At 44.8% G+C, this 23,970-nt stretch overlaps 1 protein-coding gene across 2 annotated transcripts in view; it reads left to right on the top strand.

Moving 5' to 3' along the window:
• Tecta (tectorin alpha) overlaps nt 1-23,970 on the top strand; it is a 70,763-nt gene that overhangs the window by 18,903 nt on the left and 27,890 nt on the right. For both annotated transcript variants that reach the window (XM_076924796.1, XM_076924797.1), the window contains exons 7-11: nt 1,368-1,938; nt 3,865-4,457; nt 5,773-6,346; nt 11,864-12,465; nt 21,737-22,298. In XM_076924796.1, the coding sequence (XP_076780911.1) occupies nt 1,368-1,938; nt 3,865-4,457; nt 5,773-6,346; nt 11,864-12,465; nt 21,737-22,298 (2,902 nt within the window). The remainder of the gene's footprint in view (nt 1-1,367; nt 1,939-3,864; nt 4,458-5,772; nt 6,347-11,863; nt 12,466-21,736; nt 22,299-23,970) is intronic.

Here is a 23,970-nt window from a genome sequence, read left to right as displayed (position 1 = left end):
GTTCTGGCTGCTACCCTGCCTAATATCAGCCACCACTGCCTTCTTTTGCTTGCTCAGCTCAGCCACACAGAGACCCTAATGTCTACAGCACCCAGAAACACCCCCACCTTAGGGCCTGCTGATCCCTCCCTGGAATCCCTCAGGCCAAGGCTTCTTCCTCTCTCGAATGTTACCTTCCCATGGAGCTGTGCCCTAACCATTCACTTGTAGTTATAAACGTTCTTTCTGAACACTGGGATCTGGAATCCTCATTCACACATCAGACGCCTTTTGTTTAGCCAGTGGTTGGTCTCTAGCTAAACTCTAGGTTCCATAAGGCAGGGGATTTTGACCAATTCACTTGTCAGTAACCCTTAACTCTTAGAACATTGCTTGACACCAGAGAAGCCCCAGGACTTGGCTTCATTTCTGGCTACTAGCTCCCTTGAAGTCATGAATAACCCATGGCTTCCCCCCACCCCTATTCCATACAGTTACCTCTTGCCCTCTGCATTTATTCTCTTGTTCTGGAATTCTCTTCTCAACACCCATCCCCCCACCCCCTGGGCCTTTCTCTGGCAACTTGAGTTTATCTTTGAAGACTCAAGTCAGATTTAACTGCCTCTAAAACCTTGTATGAGTCCCTGAGGCTGGGTTAAATGTTCACTCTGTTCTCCCATTGCACCCATTGATTCATATTTAAAACTGACGACTATAAATATCTGTTTGTGTCCCTCTTCTTCAGTAGGCTGAAAGCTCCCTGAGAAACAAGGGTGAATATTTATTTCTTTAACCCTACACTTCTCGGATCCTGGCATAGCTCTTGGTACTTAGCAAGTGTTCAGATTTATTGGTGTTGAACGATTGACTGAAGGTAGTCACAGTACAACATGCTTCGAGTAAGAAGGCCTAGGGTGGCCTCCAAGATCAACAGCATACTTAAGTTAGTACAACCATGTTTCATCTGGTAGGATGGTGAGTGGGTACAAAGGGCAGAGAAGGGGTTATGGAAAACACACATGATACCCTAGACTTAATGGATCATCAGAGAAATAAAAATGGATATCAAGATGATCCACTTCTCAGTCAAAAGCTTGAAATAGCCTAGAACCAGGTAAGAAGGGTGCCATCCAGCTGGTCCCCAGAAGCATGCACTAGAGCTCTCAGAGCTACTGGGCTCAAATGCCCGGTGCTCTCTGGCCCATAGCCCACCATTACCTAAGTATTTCCCCCAGACATTTACCACAGTAAGAGGTAAGCTCATGGAAGCTTGGAAACTTGGGGTGACAATTCTCTCCTAAGTAGTTGCTCTGCTATCCCTTGCCCACTTGTGCTGGGGCACATGCGTGGCCACCTGCTCACCTGCCTTTTACTGTTACTGTTGGCAGGTTAATGACCTAGTGACTTCTTTGCCCGTCACCTTAGAGTTGGGGGCGGTGAAAATCTACCAGAGTGGCATGTCTACTGCCGTGGAAACAGATTTTGGGCTCTTAGTGACGTTTGACGGCCAGCACTACGCCTCCATTTCCATCCCAGGCTCTTACATAAACTCCACCTGTGGGCTATGCGGGAATTACAACAAAAACCCACTGGATGACTTCCTCCGCCCAGATGGCAGGCCTGCCATGTCGGTGCTGGACCTAGGAGAGAGCTGGCGTGTCTACCATGCTGACTGGAAGTGTGGCTCTGGCTGTGTAGACAATTGTACTCAGTGTGATGCGGCCACCGAGGCCCTCTACTTTGGTTCTGACTACTGCGGCTTCCTTAACAAGACGGATGGCCCCCTGTGGGAGTGTGGCACTGTTGTGGATGCCACGGCTTTCGTGCACAGCTGTGTGTACGACCTGTGCAGTGTGAGAGACAACGGCACGCTCCTCTGCCAAGCCATCCAGGCCTACGCCTTGGTGTGCCAAGCCCTGGGCATCCCAATCGGAGACTGGAGAATCCAGACTGGGTGTGGTAAGCTGGCATGCCGTCCTATGAAAGATGTCTCCCATGATGGGGGCAGGGATAGGATCTCAGGCCTCCTCCTCCAGACCCTGTTAAGAATCAAGGCCCAAGAGTGAGGGTAGTGTTGAAATGTCCCAAACTATATAGAAGAGAACTTAACTTGACCCCACCCATTGTCGTAACCAGGAAACAATGCGCCATTGATGAACTTACTGCATCCAGATACAGGATAGCCCAGAGCTGAGCCAGGGAGAGTTGCTGCCACCATTGGAGTGGCTGTTGAGGAATCGCAGAGGCTTCTGTCGTGGCTCTTAGTTCCTTAGCTTTTGTGCCATTTGTCCTGCAGTATCTCACCCAATCTGGCGAGAGAAGGGACTTGGACAGGGAATACAGAGCAGCAATGAGGAATCCCTTTTCTTGCATAGCTAGGAGTGGTTAGGAGGCATCTGACTTTCACTTGTACCCAGGTTCTTTTACGATAGGCTTCGGACAAAGCTTTTCCACACCGTTTAGTTGTCTCTTTCCACCCCACCCTCCTTTTTAAATCTCCTCCTTTCCTACTTACAAAGAAGCACAGTAATGACCTGTTTCTTTCCTGGTCCTTGGTTCCCTTTCCAGGAGTGAGGTTAGAGACTGCTGTGGTCCGACTTCCCTTCATATGAACAAATAGACAATAGCTGTCCTTCATATGAACAAATAGACAATAGCTGTCCGTGCCTTTGAGAGGCTGGGGAGGTGAGATTTAAAAGTTTCTCTGAATTCCAAGGCCAGAGAGACCTTCCCTCCTCAAGAGTGGGTTGGATTCACATAAATAACCATGCGTCAGATTCCAATCTCAGCATTTTGGTCACACAAACCAAGAGACAGTGTGTCTTCCTTGCTGTGCGACTGACTGACCAGCCTCTATTATAACCAGGGCAGTCATCTCCTAATTCACATTCAAGTTGAATATGGCTTCACTTTGAGCCTTATATAATACAAGAGGATCCAAATTGCCCAAGTAAATTTTTATGAATAATGGTGGTATGTTTTCCCTAGTGGTTCTCGCCTTGTTACACCTCTGTCTCTGTCTCTCTCTCTGTCTCTCTGTCTCTCTGTCTCTCTGTCTCTGTCTCTGTCTCTGTCTCTCTCTGTCTCTCTGTCTCTCTCTCTCTCTCTCTCTCTCTCTCTCTCTCTCTCTCTCTCTCTCTCTGCCTGAGATGAATTATATTTAATTCACAGCTGGTTTACTAGGCTTATGCCTGCTGGATTCAACTAGACTCAAACATTTATGTAGACTTGAACAGCCTTAAATAAGAGAAGCAAGCTTCTAAGGCACAGAAGGCCTTTGGAAGGCAGATTGCTCCCAGCCCGTCTCCCAGAGGAGCAGGCATGCCGTCTCTGCAGATCGCTCAACTTCTTTCTCATTATTAATGTCTCAGGAATCCATTTCTACAGTCTGCCTCGGTCACACTCAGATATTTTAAGTGCCTTCTTGTTTGAAATTCCATGTCTTCAAATTGCTCCTCTAACGGGCACAATGTTCATTCCTCCTGAAAGTTTTATTTCCCTTCTAAGAATGGGCCACGCTTTTTATAACTCAAAGCATCTCCTATGTCCTTGGTGGAGGGTTTGAAAACATCCCTGTGACTGTGGATCGCTAAGTAATAACTACTGGGGGTTAGAGCTAATCTAGCAAAGACAGATGACCTCAAGGTGAATTTCAGTGAGTTCCAGTTTAGATGAACTCCCATAGCCCCAGCATACAGAGAAAGCAACAGTGTTAATACCTACAGGTATCCCCTCCGTTCTCGTCCCCAGTAAGTGGCCATCTGGCCTTCACTCTGGGGCCTGAATGATATGGGAGGAGCGTTTTTTATTTTCTCCCAGCCACTGTGCTGGTTGGCTTCAAATCTACTTACCTGTGACTGAGCTATCTTCCTTTCTCCGCACCAGTGTCTACCGTGCGGTGCCCAAGCTTCAGCCATTACTCTGTATGTACCAGTAGTTGTCCAGACACCTGCTCGGACCTGACAGCCTCTCAGAACTGTGCCACGCCATGCACGGAAGGTTGCGAGTGCAATGAGGGCTTTGTCCTCAGCACCAGCCAGTGTGTCCCTTTGCACAAGTGCGGCTGTGACTTCGATGGCCACTACTATACCATGGGGGAGTTCTTCTGGGCCACGGCCAATTGCACAGTGCAGTGCCTATGTGAAGAGGGAGGGGATGTCTACTGCTTCAACAAGACCTGCCGGAGTGGGGAGGTGTGTGCCGTGGAGGATGGGTACCAGGGCTGCTTCCCCAAGCGGGAGACGGTGTGCCTGCTCAGCCAGAACCAGGTGCTACACACATTCGATGGTGCCGCCTACGCGTTCCCATCCGAGTTATCATACACACTGCTCAAGACCTGCCCCGAGCGTCCTGAGTACCTGGAAATTGATATCAACAAGAAGAAGCCTGATGCAGGGCCTGCTTGGCTCCGGGGTGTTCGGATCCTCGTGGCCGACCAAGAAGTCAAGATAGGAGGTGTCGGGGCTTTGGAAGTCAAGGTAAGATTCCTTGCTTCCTTCGATGGAGTAACAGAACATGCCCTTTTCATCTGGCTTGGTGTTCTTCCTCTGGCTGTGAGTTGATTCTTAAAAAGGACATGGATTCCATATGGAGGCAAAAAAAAAAAAAAAAAAAAAAAATAAGATTGACCCAAAATGAGACTCTAACAGGTGTCGAAATGGAGCCAGGTTGGAATTCTCTGAATTAGATAGCATGAAATTCACTGTCCATAAAAACAAATCCTTGCAAGAGGCTATGTGCCCAGCTAAGCTTTTCTCCTGAAATAAGTTGGTTGTAGCATCGCCTCTAATCACATAGCTATTGAAACCAAGGCTCAGAAGTGTTGAGAAACTTCCTCTAGGGACACACAGCTCCAAAGTGGGATTTAAGTGTGAGTAGGCTGGTGGCTGTCATTTATGTTCTTCATGCTGTAAGATCCCTTCTGCAGGCAGAAGGAAGTTCATTGGCACAATGCAGGGGTGCAGGCTGTGCTACCTCTTATTCCTCTAACATGGGCTAATATAGCCATGGTCAAGTGTCCAAGCTCATTAATTCTCAAAGGAATCTTGGGAGTCGCTTAGCTTCTATTTTTGATTTTATTTATTTAGCTTCTATTTTGATATGTTTGATTCCATAGAAGGTGCCAAGGGCTGGGTCAGGGTCCCGTGGCTGATTTGGCAGAGCTGAGGTGGTGCCTGGAAAGGACTCTCTCTTCTCTCAGTTGAAGGTGAATCGAGTGGCATTTGGAAAACAAAAATCATATCAAGGAGATTACAAGATGCATACCCACAGAATGGAAGGGCTGTGTTCTCAGCCCCATTAGTAAATTGACAGAGATTAATCTAGTAAAGGAAGAGCAGAGATATAGAGGTGGACGAACATCCATACATTAGCTCTCCTCTGTGCACCCCAAAGGTTTGGGGATCAGGAAAAACAAAAATTGATGGCAGAAGAGGGAACCAGAAAGGTGTGGAGAAAGGGTGCTGTCTGGAAAACGGTGCCTGAAGCGATATTGGCAGCCAGGGAAATACCACCCCTCAGGACAGGTCACTCAGGGTATTTGTGTGGGACTAGCTTAAGGTCTGAGACACACTAAAAAAAGAGAGAGAGAGAGAGAGAGAAAATACGCACCTCAAAAGAAAGAAACAAGCTTGTGAATAAACCATTGGTGTTTGTGTGCAGTTTACATATACCATCAGCTCCTGGGTATTTTCAAGGAGCTGGTCCTGGCACCAAGCCAGTCCTACCTAGCTTCGGAACCACTGGGTTCTCTCTGGGTCTCTGCCCCTGACGGCAGTGTTTTTGATTTTTCAGCTAAATGGTCAAGATGTAGAATTACCATTTTTCCATCCTTCGGGGAGGCTGGAGATTCATAGAAACAAAAACAGCACAACGGTGGAGTCCAAGGGCGTGGTATCCGTCCAGTACTCTGATGTGGGACTTCTGTACATCCGGTTGTCCACCATGTACTTCAACTGTACTGGGGGCCTGTGTGGCTTCTTCAATGCCAATGCCAGTGATGAGTTCTGCCTTCCTAATGGCAAGTGCACAGACAACCTGGCGGTGTTCCTGGAGAGTTGGACGACGTTCGAGGAAATCTGCAATGGCGAGTGTGGGGACCTGCTGAAGGCCTGCAACAATGACTCTGAGCTGCTCAAGTTCTACCGGAGCCGCTCCCGGTGTGGTATCATCAATGACCCCTCCAATAGCTCCTTCCTGGAGTGCCACGGGGTGGTTAATGTCACTGCCTACTACCGTACCTGCCTGTTTCGCCTGTGCCAGAGCGGAGGCAATGAGTCGGAGCTGTGTGATTCTGTGGCCCGCTATGCCAGTGCTTGCAAGAATGCAGATGTGGAGGTGGGTCCCTGGAGGACCTATGACTTCTGCCGTAAGTTAGGGGTGCATCAAGGGGTGGCTAGGGTTGGGAAAGCATGTTCTACCATGACTTCCTAGTCAGGACTTCTCTTCTTAGTGGGACTGAGCTCAACAGGAATCTGATGGCTTGACTTTGGTCTTAGTCCCTCAAACTAGGCTGTTTCTTACCTTAATTTTTATTTCAGGGTGTGTGTGTGTGTGTGTGTGTGTGTGTGTGTGTGTGTGTGTAGGTATCATTGGAATACAGAGAACACCCAATGCCTTGGGCTGTTACAGACCACTGTGAGCTTTCCAATATGGGTATTGGTAACCAAGCAGTGCATGTTCTTAATTTGAGTCGTCTATCCATCCCCTCCAACCTTATCTTTTTAGGCAGGGTCTCTTACTTAATCTAACGCTCATTGATTGGCTAGACTCACTGATCAGAGAACTCTAGGGATCCACCTGTCTCTCAGTGCTGGAGTTATAGATACTCAAGCTTCTTTATATGGATTCTGAGAGTCTGAACTGAGGCCTTAAAGTTTGTGTGGCAGGTACTTGTTCAACTGAGCTACCTCCCAAGTCCCTTCTTTTCACTACTAAACACACAGTATCTTTTCATTGTAAAGCAGTTAGCCATCCCATTGACTGGTGGTTTTATCTACAGAAAGCACAAACACCAGGTTAAAGGAGCAGAAACCTTTGTGATGGCTTCATGGGCACCTTCCCCTTGGGCAATGAAGAACTCCATTCATTCTGGTAGGGCACAATCAGCTCAGGAGCTTTTCAAGGTGTTGGAGATTACCATTTCTCCCTGGGGCAAGTCTGACAATGGCTATTAAGACAGTCCCACGTACTTGGCTCTTCATTGTGTCCCCAGAGTATGTAATCCCTCTCAGCAGGGCAGCGGTGACACTAGTAGTCATTAGAATAACTCCTGAGCAGACAAGATACCCAACACCTGGCTTATCAGTAGCAGCAGAAGGGGAAAGGAGAGGCTGAGAGTGTGGAACCCTGCAGCAGAGTAAGAACCGCTCAACGACCTCACTTTATCTCACTAAGAACTTTGCCCTAAACCATGAAGACACCAAGTTCTGAGTCTGTGTATCTCTCTGTCATAATCTACCCTAAGTTTTATCATTAAAAAAAAAAAAAAACTTTAAAAAGTTTCAAAGTTATACAAAAAAATTCTGAGCATTCCTATGAAGTCATTACCCAGATTAAACCTGTTGTATATAGTCTATTCCTTTTGTTTCCTCTCCGCACATCTAGCCCGCCACACACACAAACATTTAACAGTAATTTGCATATAGCATGGCCCTTTTATCAACCTCTGGTATTGTGACCAATTACATGAAGGTAACCAGCTGACAAAGAGAGAAGCATTATTTATGGCGCAGGGTTTCAGCTCAAGGGTCGGATAGCCCTATTGCTTCTGGGCCTGGGGGTGAGTATACAACATGGTGAGATTCATGTGAGTAAGCCAACCTGTTCACTGCATGAATAAGAGAGGAAGGAAAGAATAAGTTCTCACTCATTTCAAGGAGCGTCCCTAGTTTCCCAAAGACCTGTGCTGGAGAGCAAACCTTTTACATTTGGGGGGCATCTGAGATCCCAATCAGTCACCCTCCCCACTACTAGTTCTCTAGTAGACATTCCCGAAGACTTAGGCCATTTATTACACAATGTAGTGCAGTTAGATGCTTGAGGAAATTTAATGTAGATAGAACGACTTAACCTCCTCAATCTAATTTTGTCATCTGTCTTGGGGGTACATTTGATTTTTTTTTTCCTTCTGCACTGATCGAGCCTAGGTTCACATGTTAATGTGTGTTTCCTTAGTGCCCTATAGTCTGACTGGAATAGTCCCTAGCCTTCTTTGCCCCTTAAAATAGAATGGCTTTCTATTTAGACTTGGTGTCACTCATGCTGAACCTCAATTGTGCACCCCATTCAGCTTCCTGCGCAGGCTCCACATGCAGACTAAGGCTATATCCAGCCTGCCCCCTTGTGGGTAAGGTGCACGCCTATGTCTCGGCCAAGGCATGGATGGAATGTCTTGTCTGTAAATTTCCTGTGTGTTTTTCTCTTACAACCAAAACTCAAAGTGTGAGTTTTTGGCATGCAGCTCTGCTTCTGTCTCTCAAAGTCTCTGTCCTGGTTCAGCACCTACTGTCAGTTTTGGTTTGTGTTAAATCTTGTGCACTGTGGTTACTGACTCACAGGTTTCAGGTCTAGTGCTGTCCTGCCTGCTTAGTCAGGGACCACCATCCCACTGTAGGCAAGAGTCCCCTCCCCCAGTCTCTCCCACCTGTCTCTCAGTTGATCCACTTATCTGCTCATATCTCCCATCTGTCTCACTGCATCTCATCAATATGGACATGGATTCTCACTTTTTTTAAGGTCCAATATCTCACATGTCATCTAAAATGTATTTGTTCTGTGTTTGGTCTGTGGGACCTTCAAACTCATCCCTGCCCTTTGCCATGTCTCTGTTTGGCTTTTCAGCATTTTCTTACTTTCTGATTAAACAAGAGGGTCACACTTATCTCTGAATTCTCTGCTCCCTGGGTGACTTTATATTAATAATCCCTACTTCCTTTTAGTAAGGGGTTTTATGGAGGTCAACATCTAGGCACCAGTTACCCAGTGCTTTTGGGGTTACTGTTGTTTTGCTATAGGCTCTTTCAACAGAGTTAAACACACACGCACACATGCATACACAGACACAAACATATACACACATATACACATGCGCACACACATACACACACTCACACACATATACACATGCATACACACAAACATCCACACACATATGCACATACACATACAAACATATACACACACATACAAACGCGCACACACACACATATACCCATGCACATACACAAACACACACACACACGCATACACACACTCAGACACACATACACGCATGCATACACAAACATCCACACACTCACACACACAAACAGGCACACACACATAAACACACACATACACATGTACACACACATACATGTGCATACAAACACACACACACACACACACACACACACCTTTAAATCTCTGATTTGTGAACTTCAGAAATCTGGTGAGGATGTTGCAGGCCTGGTGGCTGTCAACTTGGGAGAGGGTCGTTATGTGCCTGATGAACCTTGGCTTCCTTCAGAAAGGACTGGCAGGAGATGCTGTGAGTCCCGAGGCTGAACACTTTAGAAAGTCACCTTCAGTGGGAGAGCTACTGTGTTCCTATTGACTGCCTTACTAGTGGGGATCTTGAAAGATTCCCCCAAATCCTCCTCTGTTCTCTGCTTTCCCATGCTGCCTTTCTCGGGCCTTACTATGGCTTCTGACCCTGCTCTCACACCCAGCTTTCTGGCTGGATTTCACATGTAGTGTGGGATTGCCTGTCCCAAATCTATGCTACCTCTGGGTCATCCTTTTAGACAATGAGTGAGCTCCTGTCTGGCACGGAATGCTTACCGGTTATTCTGTATTGTCCAGAGCACATATTGGTGGCACTCAGTTTAGCCTGGCCTGGAATTATGGGAATGGTTCCTCTTCTTCCTGAGAAAAGCAAGTCACCAAGCCCATCCCCCTCCCCCATTCAGGCCAGAGGAGTCAAGGCAGCTCATACAAGTGCCATTTAAAGGAGGGTTTGGGCAATGGCAGCCATGTGGAGCATGGTTTCATTTGGAAGAGGACAGGGTGACACCTGGCTTACCTGCTATGTTGCTTCTTTTAGCTCAGTCGAGAATGACCAGAGTGGGCACACTTGACCAGCCAGCTGTCTGAGGATCGAGGGCATATTATCACTAGGTCCTAACAAATCGATTAAGTGACAGCTACAAACTAGAAACAGCATCTTCTTTGAACTTGGAAACAGACCACCATGCTCTCTGTTTTGGGGCATTTTTAGCCAGCCCTCTTGTTGGCAGAGCCAGCTCCCCAATTAAGTAATTTCCCAGAGTGATTTCGGGGGCAGGGGAAAGTTTTACGACTCCACGTCTCTATGTTCCAGACTCTCAGACAAATCCAGACAACACAATAAGTCATAAGCAACAGCCATTTAAATAAGTCATGTTATTTGCTTTCCCCATAAACCTGCAGTCAGTGCTGTGGCATTCATAATTTAGAGACAAGTGTGAAAATCCCTCTATCCAGACATATATAATCAGTGTTGAACTAGCCTTCAACTCCAAACTGTATGGTAGTGTAGTCAACGAGAATGGAGAGAGTCCTTTAGCCTAGAGGGAAAAAAAAAAAAAGATTGGCTTTCAGTCCTCAGCACAGAACGATGGAGTCAGTCCTCGTGGGCAGAGCTATTATATCCATGCAATTTATTTCTCTGTAGTGTCCTTCACGTCCTTGGATTGTAAGACTCTGCCAAGGAAGGATGCTATGTCTGAGAGCTGGAGAAAGTTCTGTGAGGACAATCTTGTTTTCCTAGAGGGGCGGGGACCTTTGTGGGGCTTTAGACCCCACAGGCTTGTAGACAGACTTCTTTTGTGCTCTTGGATTAGGTCCCTGCTCCTGTCAAATCATCACGAGCCAAGCCATGGGGTAAAGGGGGTTGCTTACCCAGAACCTCACAGAAAACTGCCATGCTCTTCTATGGCAGAGACTTGATCTAACAAGGAAGGCTTCTGGGACAAAGCATGAATTTGAAAAGAAATGTGAAAGAGTCACAAGACTCAGCTTTGAAGCGGGGATATATGTGTGAGAAAAGTATGAGCAGAGGCAGGGGGATCACTATACATAGTGTGATGGTGAGGTGAAGGAGACCACAGGGTGTCCGGTGCAGACCAAGACAAGACCAAAGGAAATCTATTGGACCAGTGCAATCTGCTTAAGAGAAAGATGGTCCAAACTGGTGGAGGGAAGCATGCTATTTATATTAATTAAAACTCTACTGTGAACTCAGCATATTAAATTATTGATTCTCAGAACAAACCTACCAGGTAAATATGGCTATCGTCAACAACAACAACAGAAAAACCAGAGCTCAGAGATATTCACAAGGTAGAACTGAGATAGTAGCATCCTCAGGTTTCTATGGCCACAAAGCAAGTGTTTCTGTAGCACATCACACACTGTCTCCAGAATCTAAGCCAAGACATCTGTTTCAACCCCTGCCTGGTTATAGATAGATAGGTTGTATAACTGATCTCTCACATCCCCACCTATAGAATAATAATAATAAGACTTGTCTAAATCCAGATGGCTGAGATGAAGCACGCAAAAAGGCCTAGAAGAGGGTCCACATTTAGCAGGTGCTCAGTACTGGGTCATAAACAAAGAATCTTCTGCATAGAAGATCAAAGACACAAACGGAGCCTGGGAGTGTTCTCTGATCTCTGGTCATGCCAGTGAGGGTGACAGTATTCAGTTTCATGGCTTCATTGAGCTCACTGTCCTATACAAATATGAACGCACAAATGATTGCCCACTCATACGCAGTCACACAGATGTGCACATCCACACATACTTCTGTCTCTTCCCTCTGTTCATTTTTCAAACTTGTCTTCTTTTTGACCACCCTCAGCTCTAGAATGCCCGGAGAACAGCCATTTTGAGGAGTGTATGACCTGTACAGAAACCTGCGAGACCCTGGCCTTGGGCCCCATCTGTGTGGATAGCTGCTCTGAGGGATGCCAGTGTGATGAAGGTTATGCCCTACAGGGCAGCCAGTGTGTAACTCGGAGCGAGTGCGGCTGCAACTTTGAGGGGCATCAACTTGCCACCAATGAGACCTTCTGGGTAGACCAGGACTGCCAGATCTTCTGCTACTGCAATGGCACAGACAACAGTGTCCACTGTGAGACCATGCCCTGCAGGGACAATGAATACTGCATGGAAGAGAATGGCTTATACTACTGCCAGCCCCGTACAGATGCTTCCTGTATCGTCTCTGGCTATGGCCACTACCTCACCTTCGATGGCTACCCTTTTGACTTCCAGACCAGTTGCCCTCTTATCCTCTGCACCACAGGAAGCAGATCAACCTCAGACTCTTTCCCCAAGTTCATTGTAACAGCCAAGAATGAGGACCGGGACCCATCTCTAGCCTTGTGGGTGAAGCAGGTGGACGTGACCGTGTTTGGTTACAGCATTGTGATACACCGGGCTTACAAGCACACTGTGCTGGTGAGTAGTCAAAAGACTGACCTCCAGAGTGGATTCAGTTTCTATGGAGGCCAGCTGGATGATACTGAGCCACAGAATCCAAAGGCAATCACAGTGTGTTATGAGAGAGAGGCCTTGGGGGATATCTTAGTTAGGGGTTTTCTGATGTGAACAGACACCACAACCTAGGCAAATCTATAAATGACAACATTTGATTGGAACTGGCTTACAGGTTCAGAGGTTCAGTCCATTATCATCCAGGTGGGAACATGGCAGCATCCAGACAGGCATGGTGCAGGCAGAGCCGAGAATTCTACATCTTCATCTGAAGGCTGCTAGCAGAATACTGGCTTCCAGGCAGCCAGGAAGAGGATCTTAAAGCCTACACCCATAGTGACACACCTACTCCAACAAGGCCACACCTCCTAATAGTGCCACTCCCTGGGCCAAGCATATCCAAACCATCACCGGGGATTTCTGCTGCTTTTTCTTACAGATCAAGAAACAGGCTCAGAGAGCACAGGATTGCCAAAGTCACAGGCACCAAAGCGAGGGCAGAGGCATCATGATTGATACACCTTAGATCATAAGCAGGACACATCACCAAGGGCAAAGATTCAGATTCAAATGTAATGTTGGCAACCACAGGCAACCGCGGGCAATTCTGTGGCATGTTAGTGCTGCCGTTCATCTATAAGAAACTTCATGCCCGGCACAGGCTGTGGTTCTCTCAGTGACACTAGTTTCCTCATTTGCCATCCCCTCTTTTGAGATCCATGTGACACCTGCCTGCTCAGGCCTCCCTGATTGTTTCCATTCTCCCCTCTGGCTGCCAGAGCATCTGAGTTCCAGAGTCTTGCTCACGTTTGGAGCATTTTGAGGAGCTCTCCACACTGTGTTTACACACTGAGACCTCAGGTCCGTCTTCCTACTCATTCATCCATGAAGTCTTTAGCCACAATGCCAAGAGCAGCAGGGCCAAGAAGTCTCCTAAATTCCTAAATTCCTTAAACAGCTTAAACATGGGATATATCAGCTCCCATGGCAGAGCAGCCCTCCCTGAGCTCTTCTGAGCACGATGCTGAAACCAGCCAGCTAGCCGGTAGACTCTGCAGAGCTGATTCACAGGCACTGATCTAGGGGATGAGTCTTCCTAATGTGGACCCCACAGGCCTGTAGTATACTCACAATCTCCAGTTGGACTTCTTGGCATGTTGTAGGCTTTCTCGTTTGAATGGTAAAAGAAAGTGGACTCAGCTAAACATAACAGGCTAGAATCACTCAAGGAGCCCTCCTGGTTTCTCTTCTTCCTGGGGGATCTGTTTAGCTCTGATGCAGAGAAGGTACAGCTTCTAGGACTGCCTTCCTTTTACAGGACAAGCTTGTGATTGGACAAGCTTACTTAGCATCCGAGGCAGCAGCCTCAGTTTGTTGCTAGTATGTTTTTCTTTTGTTTCTGACAAAGAGTCTCACTCTGGCTTCCAGGTTGAACTGGAACTATGACCCTTACCCAGTGATGTTTGTCAAGTGAATGAATGAAGTGACATTATGATCCTTTTTTTTTAAGCTACCTGTGGGTTTCCTTCTGCTACTGGTTACTTCTTTAGCAATCTGAGACACTGAATGGGCCAGTGTGCATGTGTCCTATATATACAATGTCATACATGTGTGTGCATATATATACATATGTATACATATATGTGTATATATCATATATATGTCATATATACACATATATATATCATGTGTATATATAGGTGTGCGTGTGTGTGTGTGTCTGTCTCTGTCTCTCTATCTCTGTATTTATCTGTGTGTGTGTGTTTGTGTGTATGTGTGTTTGTGTCTGTGTGTGTGTCTGTGTTTGTAAGCCACAGGTCAACATTAGGTGGCTTCCTTTATTGATTTGCATGTTATTTTTTACATTTTTATTTTATCTTAAGTGCGTGGATTCTTTGCCTGTACATAGGTATGTCTATGCACCACATGTGTGCCTGGTGCCCATAGAGGCCAAGAGAAAGAATTGGTCAGATCCACTAAAACAGAAGTTACAGAGAGTTGTGAGCAACCATGTGGGTGTCGGGGACTTGAACCTGGGTCTCCTGGAAGAGCAGTCAGTGCTCTTAACCATTGAGCTATCTCTCTAGCCCCAATTATTATTTTTTGAGACTGGCTCTCTCACTGAGGCTGGAGACTACCAGTTGGCTAGATTAGCTTCCAGACACAACTCTGGGATTCTCCCGTCTCTTCACCTCAGTGCTGGGTTTATAAGCATGTGCCTGGCATTTTATGTAGCTTCCAGGAACTTGTGCAGAAACACTTTACCAACTATGTCACTTCCCCAGCCCCAAGATTAAAATTCTAGCAGATGCCTCTACAGTTGAAGCTACTCATTATAACATCGTCTGTCCATTCCACTTTCATCAGAGGTTAAAACAAAGGCATCGTTCTCTTTGTCCAAACATTACCTCACCGTGCCCTCTCCTCTTTCCCCATCTGATACATCCCCACTTTTAGGTTTATACATTTTCATGCAGTTAATCATCTCCTTGATATTCACTACCCTTCCACTTGGTTGGCCTTTCAAGGTTGTTGGATGTTTTTCCCTTTAAAATACACTTATCTGCCGATAAGCCTTGCCCAGCGGCTTGACTCATGTCCTGCTTCTACCTCGCCTTGCATGCTCTCAGCGGTGACGGTGTACAGATACGAGGTTGCACAGGTTTCTGTGGATTTTTTTTGTATGCTCTTCATAGTTACGTAAACAGACCATTGGATTCCTGTTGTCTTCATTCTCTTTCCATCACTGTGATAAACACTGTGACCAAAAGCAACCTGGGGAGAAAAGGTTTATATGACTTACATCCTACAGTCCATCATCAGAGGAAGCTAAGGGAAGAACTCAAGGCAGGAGCTTATGAACAAACCATGGAGGGGCACTGCTTACTAGCTTGCTTAGCTTGGTATATATACATCATATACATATACACACATATACACATACATACACATATACATATATACACACACACATATATATACATACATCATATACATACACATCATATACATATATATCATATACATATACACATACATACACATATACATCATATACATCATATACATCATATACATATGCATATATATCATATACACATACATACATCATATACATATACATACATCATATACATATACATCATATACATATACACATACATACACATATACATCATATACATGTGCATATACATATACATCATATACACATACATACATCATATACATATACATCATATACATATATATCATATACATGTACACATACATACACATATACATCATATACATATGCATATACATATACATCATATACACATACATACATCATATACATATACATCATATACATATATATCATATACATGTACACATACATACACATATACATCATATACATATGCATATACATATACATCATATACACATACATACATCATATACATATACATCATATACATGTACACATACATACACATATACATCATATACATATGCATATACATATACATCATATACACATACATACATCATATACATATATATCATATACATGTATACATACATACACATATACATCATATACATATGCATATACATATACATCATATACATACATATACACATATACATCATCACAACCTCAGGGGCAGCACTGGGCCCTCCCACATCAATCATTAATGAAGAAAATGCCCCACAGAGTTGCCGATAGACAATCTGATGGAGGCATTTTTCCAAGAGAGGTTCCTTCTCCCCAGATGACTCTAGATTGTGTCAAATTGAAGAAATCGAACAAACAAAAAACACTAGCAGCATATTCGTGAACACTTCCTGTCACCTCTGTCATTCAGAGGAACTAGTTCCCCATTCTTTTTGGGTATAAACTTTTCTTCCCTTCCACCGTGGGGTTAAGCCCACAGAGTCAACCTACCCTTCCAGGCATGCACCCTGTCCCAGTCTCATGAGATCCACGGATGAATGAGAGGGCCTTCTGCACTGTTTCTCAGTGTCACATCTCTTCCTTTTTAAGGACGGCCATTTTGGGATGTGGGGTCCACTTAACCTATGTGACCTAATCTCATCATGGTTATGTCCTTAAAGGCTGTTTCCCAATATAGGCTACAAGTACCATTAGTTAAGGCTTCAGTGTAGTTTTCTGAGCTATAGGAATGCCTAGAGAGAAATGAACATCAAGCATGTGGAGATAAAAGAGGTATGAGGATTCTGGGCCAGGACCCTTCTTCCTAAGTGCCATGCTGGAAACACAGTCGACAGCCTTCAAACTCCTGACCAGAAGGCCAAATCAGGATGCACTGGAAGCTTTTTTACTCTGTGAGCCCATGGGATAGATTTAACAGTTACTTTGAATTATTAATATGCATTACAGGACCTGCTTATTCAGTGATTTGCATTTGTTTCTCCTATGATGTTATTATTAGTCACCATAGCTCAAGAATAATGGCTGTCATTATGACAGAGTGAGAGAAAGCACAGGACCAATTGTATGGCCCAGAGCCCCAGGTCACCACCGGTGCTTTTAGAAATGGAGGGTAACATAGAAGTCACTCACTGGGACATGAGATTCTTCTATGATTCTGACCTTCTTGGGTACTGAACTGTGCTGCAGGAAATGAGAAAATCAACAAGGCTAAATGAAGCTAGAAGTAAACACACTCTCTATAGATCAGGCTGGGTGACTGAGGGTGAGCCGCAGAAGGCTAGCCACTGCAGTAGCTGGGACTCTGCCAGGCACAGCCTGAGCTGGACAGAGTTGGTCCCTCCCATGCCATAACCAGAGGTATCAGCACATCCACATTCTTTGTGTCCAGGGAGGCCTCTGGGCCCCTCTCACGCTCTTACGAGGCTTTCAAGCTTTGCTCTGGTACAGTTTGGTTCAGCAAGCTATTCTGTACTAAGAAATGGAAAATGAAAAAAAAAAAAAGATATGTGTGCATGCACATTCATGTGTAAACACATATATCCCATAGCACGCAGGTAGAGGCCATAGGACAATACTGGGTGCTGGTCCTTGAATTTCGCCTTGTTTAAGATAGTGTCTCTCATTCATCATTGAGGTCACCAGGCGAGCTGGCCTGGATGCATCTATAGATTCTTTTGTCTATGCGTCTCATCTTTCCACAGGAATACACGATTAAGGACCTGTGCTACCGAGCTCAGCATTCTGTGGATTCCTGTAATTCGAATCTAGGTCCTCATGGTTATACAGAAAGCATCTCCTCAGCCAATGAATGTTTTACACAATGGCATCAGAAATGAAAACAGTAAAAAATAATTAAGCCCGGGTTCTCTCAAAAGGAAGAAACAGAGTCTGAGGGGAGAGACAGACCTCTTAGTGGTTAATGCCAGTGTAATTACGAAGCATGCAGAAATGTTCCATGCAAAGGACCGTAAGACAACAGAAGTCGTCTTGGTCTGTTTTAGGGCTTCAGGGGGGCTTCTTGGAAGAGATGATCCAGATTCAAACCTGAAGGAGCCCATCTGCCAGGAAGAGAAGGAGCTGAGAGGACCTAGGTCAGGGAAGCATCAGGGCAGGCCTGGAGAGAAGGCGGGTATGGGATGGGAGGCTGAAGCTCGCAGAAGTTGTTTAAAGAAACCATCACTGAAATGCCAACCCGAGATCTCACTTCCAGCAAAGGCAGAGCTTCCACCACAGCTTTCACATCCAAAGGCCAAACCAATGCCATAGGTCATGGATATATTTGTATCTGTTCTGTATGTACATAATTTTTCATTCTTTCCTAAACTGTGTGGTATAGCATTGTTGACACAATATCTACATCGTGCTATCACAAGTAACTTGAGGGTGGTCATGCAGGTTTGTCCATCTCTTTGAGATTGCCACAAAACATCATCTGCATAGATAATACCTGGGTTACACACATATGCAGACACACATACATACACACACATACACATATACATATACACACAGACACACATACATACACATACATACACACATACATATACACACAGACACACATACATACACACATATATACATACATACATATACACACAGACATATACACATACATACACACATACACACACAGACACATATACATACACATATACATACATATACACACAGACACATATACATACACATACACACATATACACACAGACACACAGACACATATACATACACATACACGCATACACACACAGACACACACAGACACACAGATACACATATACACAGATACATATACATACACACATACATATACACACAGACACATATACATACACACATACACACATGACATATATATATATACACATACACACATACATACACGCATATATACATATACATACACACACACTACAAAAGCAAACAACAAACAACCAAAAAAGGTACAGTGCTTTATGTAAATTTATGATGTCTTGGGCACTATTCGCAGCTTTCCTGGGGCACATGTGGTTGAACGTGGACCATGTGTGTAGGTTTTATGGAAATAGAATGTCAGTATTTTACAAAAAGAGTCTGAGACACACTGGAAGTTGGTATCTTCAGGGGTGATAGATCCACTTGCCTTTGGACTCAGAGGTACTTATGTGTGTACACTCCCCCACAGCCATCTCCGTGTCATCTCCTCATCCTCTGATGTACCCTTCACTCCCTCCATCAAACTCTTTTGCAGTGTCAACCTCCTGCTTCCCTTCTGACTCCATCTCCCTGGAGTCCCCATTCTCTACTCCTCATTCCCAGAGAGAGTCATGGCAGTGGACTATGACAGAGGGAACACTCACGAGGCAACGAAGATGGGGAAGGCCTGAGCTGGTCAGAGTTGGAGGACTTGCTTTCTTTCAAGGTCCTCTTTGGCAGTGACATGCGCAAGGTTTAATCCCATTACTTTGCCTTGCTGGGTGGTGTCTCCTGTGTGACATCATGTAGTAAAGAACCCAGATTGCAAGAAAGGGCAAGCTGCACTTGTCAGCCAAGACTGTGAGCCTTTAGGGTGAGCCTGACCTCCTGTGAACTCTACCTCCCTGGTGACCTTCTGGGTTGGCATGTATTTGCACGTGGCCCACCTATTTCTACCTTGAGGATTCCTGTTGGGAAAAAAAAAGAGCTTCCTCCCTCCCTGCTTAAATTCTGCCTCTTAATGACTTACCTTTCATTCTCCCCCAGCCTAGATGCAGACATGGCTTCTTCTCTTTGTCCCTATAGATGTCCCTCACCCCTGTCTGCCCTCTCCCATTCCTCCTAGGTCTTCAGCCTTCACTTTCTACAATTTTTCCCTCCTACTCACAAACATGCCTACTCTAGACCAAAGCCCGTCTCTCTTCAGTCTCCCTCCCATCCCTTCTCTCTTCCTAGGAAAACTCTGTGAGACTTCTTTCTGGATCTCCTACTTGTTACTTGATGTACAGTGTATTTTGTAATCTGACTTCAGATCGCATTATTCCATTTGAATTCTCCTGTCAACATCTTAGATAACTTCCCCTCACCCGAAGCCTGATTGTCATGGGTCAGCCTTTCTGGCACGGTTTCTTTGCCTACTTGACACTGACAACAAGGCATCCTTGACTGCAGTCCTTCCAGCTTCTCTGTCCTCAGATTCATCCTCCACTCCCAAAGATGCGTTTGATGATCGATTGGCACTAAAAGGCAATCATCTTTCATTACGACTAAGAGGCTCTAGCTTGTCTGGGCTTTTGCTTGGGGAATGCTCTTTGCTTGGAGTTTCTCTTATCTTCACTCTCATCCCCACCCAATGCATCCTTTAAGACTCCATGCGAGTATTGTCATCTGTAGACCCTACTGACTCTGTCCCTAGGCTGAGTCTGAGGCATCTCTGTACCTACATCACTGTTTTTATTGATGATCTTGTTAAAGGATCTGTTCAAGTCTTTGCCTTGTTATATGCAGGAGAAAAGGGCCTGTCCCTTTCCCCAGCCCAGCACTATGCTCGGTACACAGTAGTCACCACACTAATGTCTGTGGGATGAATGGATTCTGCCTTGGCAAATATGCATAGAAGCAGAGGAAGATGAGCTGAGTGTTGAGGAGAGAAAATTGACCTAGAGAAAGGGCATCAAGGGAGGATGCCCTTTGGTATCTTGTAGGTTTCTTAGAAGCAAGCCCCACGATGTGACTTCTTAAGAAAGCCAGGGAAAGCCTAGGGTAAGAGATAAAGACTGGCTTTAGATACTCAGATGCTGGATACTCTGAACATGACCTACATCATGGAGCTGATCACCAATATGGGTCATTTGTTAGCCAGGGTTTTCCCTTGTGTGGACCGAGGTCATCTGCGTTATTGCTGTACCACAGCCACAGTGACTGGGGATGAGAGTCCTTGTTGGGACAAGGAAAAGACCTTTCCATACTTAATCAATGGGAATACGAGACAATGAGAATAGGATGATGTGCTTGGTTCATTTGGGAAACTAAACTGTGGGGCACATCGGAGGTCCTATAGAGACAATAGACATGATTCCTGCCCTTTGGTTGCTTATGATCTTGCAAGTGAGACAAAAGCACCCATAATGGGTTGTCACTCGAGGCAGGCTGTCATGTACACTTGGCAATGTGCACATGTTTGATCTTGACCCAAAGTAGAGGAGAATATATGAGAATTATAGATATTGCGCGCTGTGCTTGTCCAGGCAAGGAAGTGAGCACATTGACCGTGGTCTTAGGCTCAGAAAAATCTTGCTTTATTAGAGAGGCATCATGGGAGCATGGCTTGAGGATGAGAGAGATGCTGATGGGTGGTGAGTGGCCTGCCAGGCAGAGGAACCAACAGAGTCAAGTCATCCTCAAAAAAAAAAAAAAAAAAAAAAATCCCAATGGAATTAATAAACTGAAAATTGCCTAAAATAAATCCACAGTAGAGCTAGAAATAGAAACACAGGAGTTCTAGGTTTTGGTATTTTATTCTCAATGTTAATTGAATTTTTATTATGCTCCCATTACCTTAGAGAAAACAATTCGAACTTCTGGGGGGAAAATAATAACGCTGTACAAAAACAGGAGGCACTGAAATAAATAGGTATATTAGTGTACAAAGGATCGTCATTTAAGTCTGTTCAAATCTTAATAATATGAGTTGACTGGCATAAACGGTGTTTCACAGGAAGCTCATGTTCTACCTGGGCAAGCTCCGTGGGGGATGTGTCCTTCAGGAGACTAATAACTAGGAGGGCTGAGAAAGGTTTAGGCCAACTGGGTTTTTCTCTTTGTCTCTTTCAGGTCAACAATGAACGGTTGTACCTGCCCCTGAAGCTGGGACAAGGGAAGATAAACATCTTTTCGTTCGGCTTTCATGTGGTTGTGGAGACTGACTTTGGCCTGAAGGTTGTGTATGACTGGAAAACCTTCCTGTCCATCACCGTCCCCCGGAGCATGCAGAACGGCACCTATGGCCTCTGTGGACGCTACAATGACGACCCCAATGACGACCTGGAGATGCCCATGGGCTTGCCTGCACTGAGTATCAATGAGTTTGGGCAGAGCTGGGTGAAGAGGGACACCTTCTGCCAGGTGGGCTGTGGGGACCGCTGCCCATCCTGTGCCAAAGTTGAAGGCTTCTCCAAAGTCCAGCAGCTCTGCAGCCTGATCCCCAATCAGAATGCTGGGTTTGCCAAATGTCACAGCAAAGTCAACCCCACCTTCTTCTACAAAAACTGCCTGTTTGACTCCTGTATCGATGGGGGTGCGGTGCAGACAGCCTGCAGCTGGTTACAAAACTATGCTAGCACTTGCCAGACTCAAGGGATCGCGGTGACCGGCTGGAGGAACTACACATCCTGCTGTGAGTCCCTATCTCTCTTTCTTGCTTCTCCTTGTTTCTGATTGGTGTGGGAGGCCAGTCCTCCCTCGCCATAGAGGTGAAGGCACATTGGGAAGACTGACTTCAGGATATGCACTTTGGAACTCAGCCCCGCTACCTGAAATAGAAGGTGTAACTTCTTACAGTCAGTCTCCTTTCTTTCTTTGTAGAGAGGGCTCAACACCACGGATTTGATGGATTATCCTGGGGGATGGAATGAGACCACATAGCTAAAGCACAGAATATCATAGGCTGTACTTGAATTCCAAACACACAATAAATTGCCGGCCAGGGACTAACAGAGTCAGTGGTTCTCAACCTTCCTAAAGCTGCGACCCTTTAATATGGTTCCTCCTGTTGTAGTGACCTCTCCAGCCATAAAATTATTTTTGTTGCTACTTCATAACTATAATTTTGTTACTGTTGTGAATCATAATGTAAATATCTGCTATTCAGGATATATGATATGGGACCCGTGTGAAAGGGTCATTCAACCCACAAAGGGGTCGCAACTCACAGGTTGGGAAACATTGCTCTAGAACCTCATGGGTTCATTATTACACACACACACACAAACATATATGTATATATGTATGTATATATATGTATATTACATGTATATAATATCTTACAATATAATATAGAATTATAATATAATATATAATATATTATATATAAATTATAATGTAATATATGATATATGACATATTATAATTATATAATATTATATAAATATAATATTATATAAATATAATATAATATTATATATAATATTATATAAAATATACATATAATATAAATATGGTATACATATGCATGATACACATATATACATAATATACATATAATATACAAATACATATACATATCATACATATCATATATTAGTCTATGTGACTGCAGAACATGTCAGAATATTACAAGCATTAGAAAACGGAGTTCAGTTCATGGATTCAAGCCTCAACTTGGTCATTAAGGATCAGGCTAACCTTGAACTAACTTACCTCCCCTTCTTGGTACTCAGCTTCTTCTCTGAGAAGCAGCCATAGTCCTGCCTGAACCATTTATGTACAGAAACACTAGAAGGATCAGATTAGGTCATTGGAATCCTAGCACACAATACATGTCAGGTGGTGCTATTACATTCATGGTTTGCCGTGGTTAAACCCACTGCTAAGATGCCCTGTCAGCACTATTTTATTACTTCTTTACGATAACCCTATTAGACAAGGAAAAACCTGAAGCTTAAAGGAATTCAGTAACTTGAGTAAGGTTAGACAGTCTCAAAGGCAAGCTCAGGATTTGACTCTCGCCCCAACACACGTATACTACACTAGTAGACCACAGGAGAGTTAGCTAGAGCGTTTGGCTGCATTCAGCATGTGCACATAGGAAAAAGTTGGTGGTGAAATAAATCACTGTGAGTCTTTGGTTAACCTGCCCTGGCCTATTTTCCTATCCCAGCCTCATTAACTACAGCGCATTTCTTTGTATGAAAGGTCTGATTGTACAACATTGCTACAAATTAATGCTGGATGCTCAGAGCTTTAAATAAGGGTGGAAACTCTCATTTTCATCTTGGAAAGGGGAGGGGAGATGTGGGTGCAGAGCTCTTGTGATTTAATGATCAGTTTGTTTGCATTCCACATACAAC

This window comes from Arvicanthis niloticus, chromosome 26, assembly GCF_011762505.2.
Source record: "Arvicanthis niloticus isolate mArvNil1 chromosome 26, mArvNil1.pat.X, whole genome shotgun sequence".
Taxonomy (NCBI): domain Eukaryota; kingdom Metazoa; phylum Chordata; class Mammalia; order Rodentia; family Muridae; genus Arvicanthis; species Arvicanthis niloticus.
The sequence above is the reverse complement of the archived record's forward strand: the minus strand, read 5'-3'. Positions and strand labels throughout refer to the sequence as shown.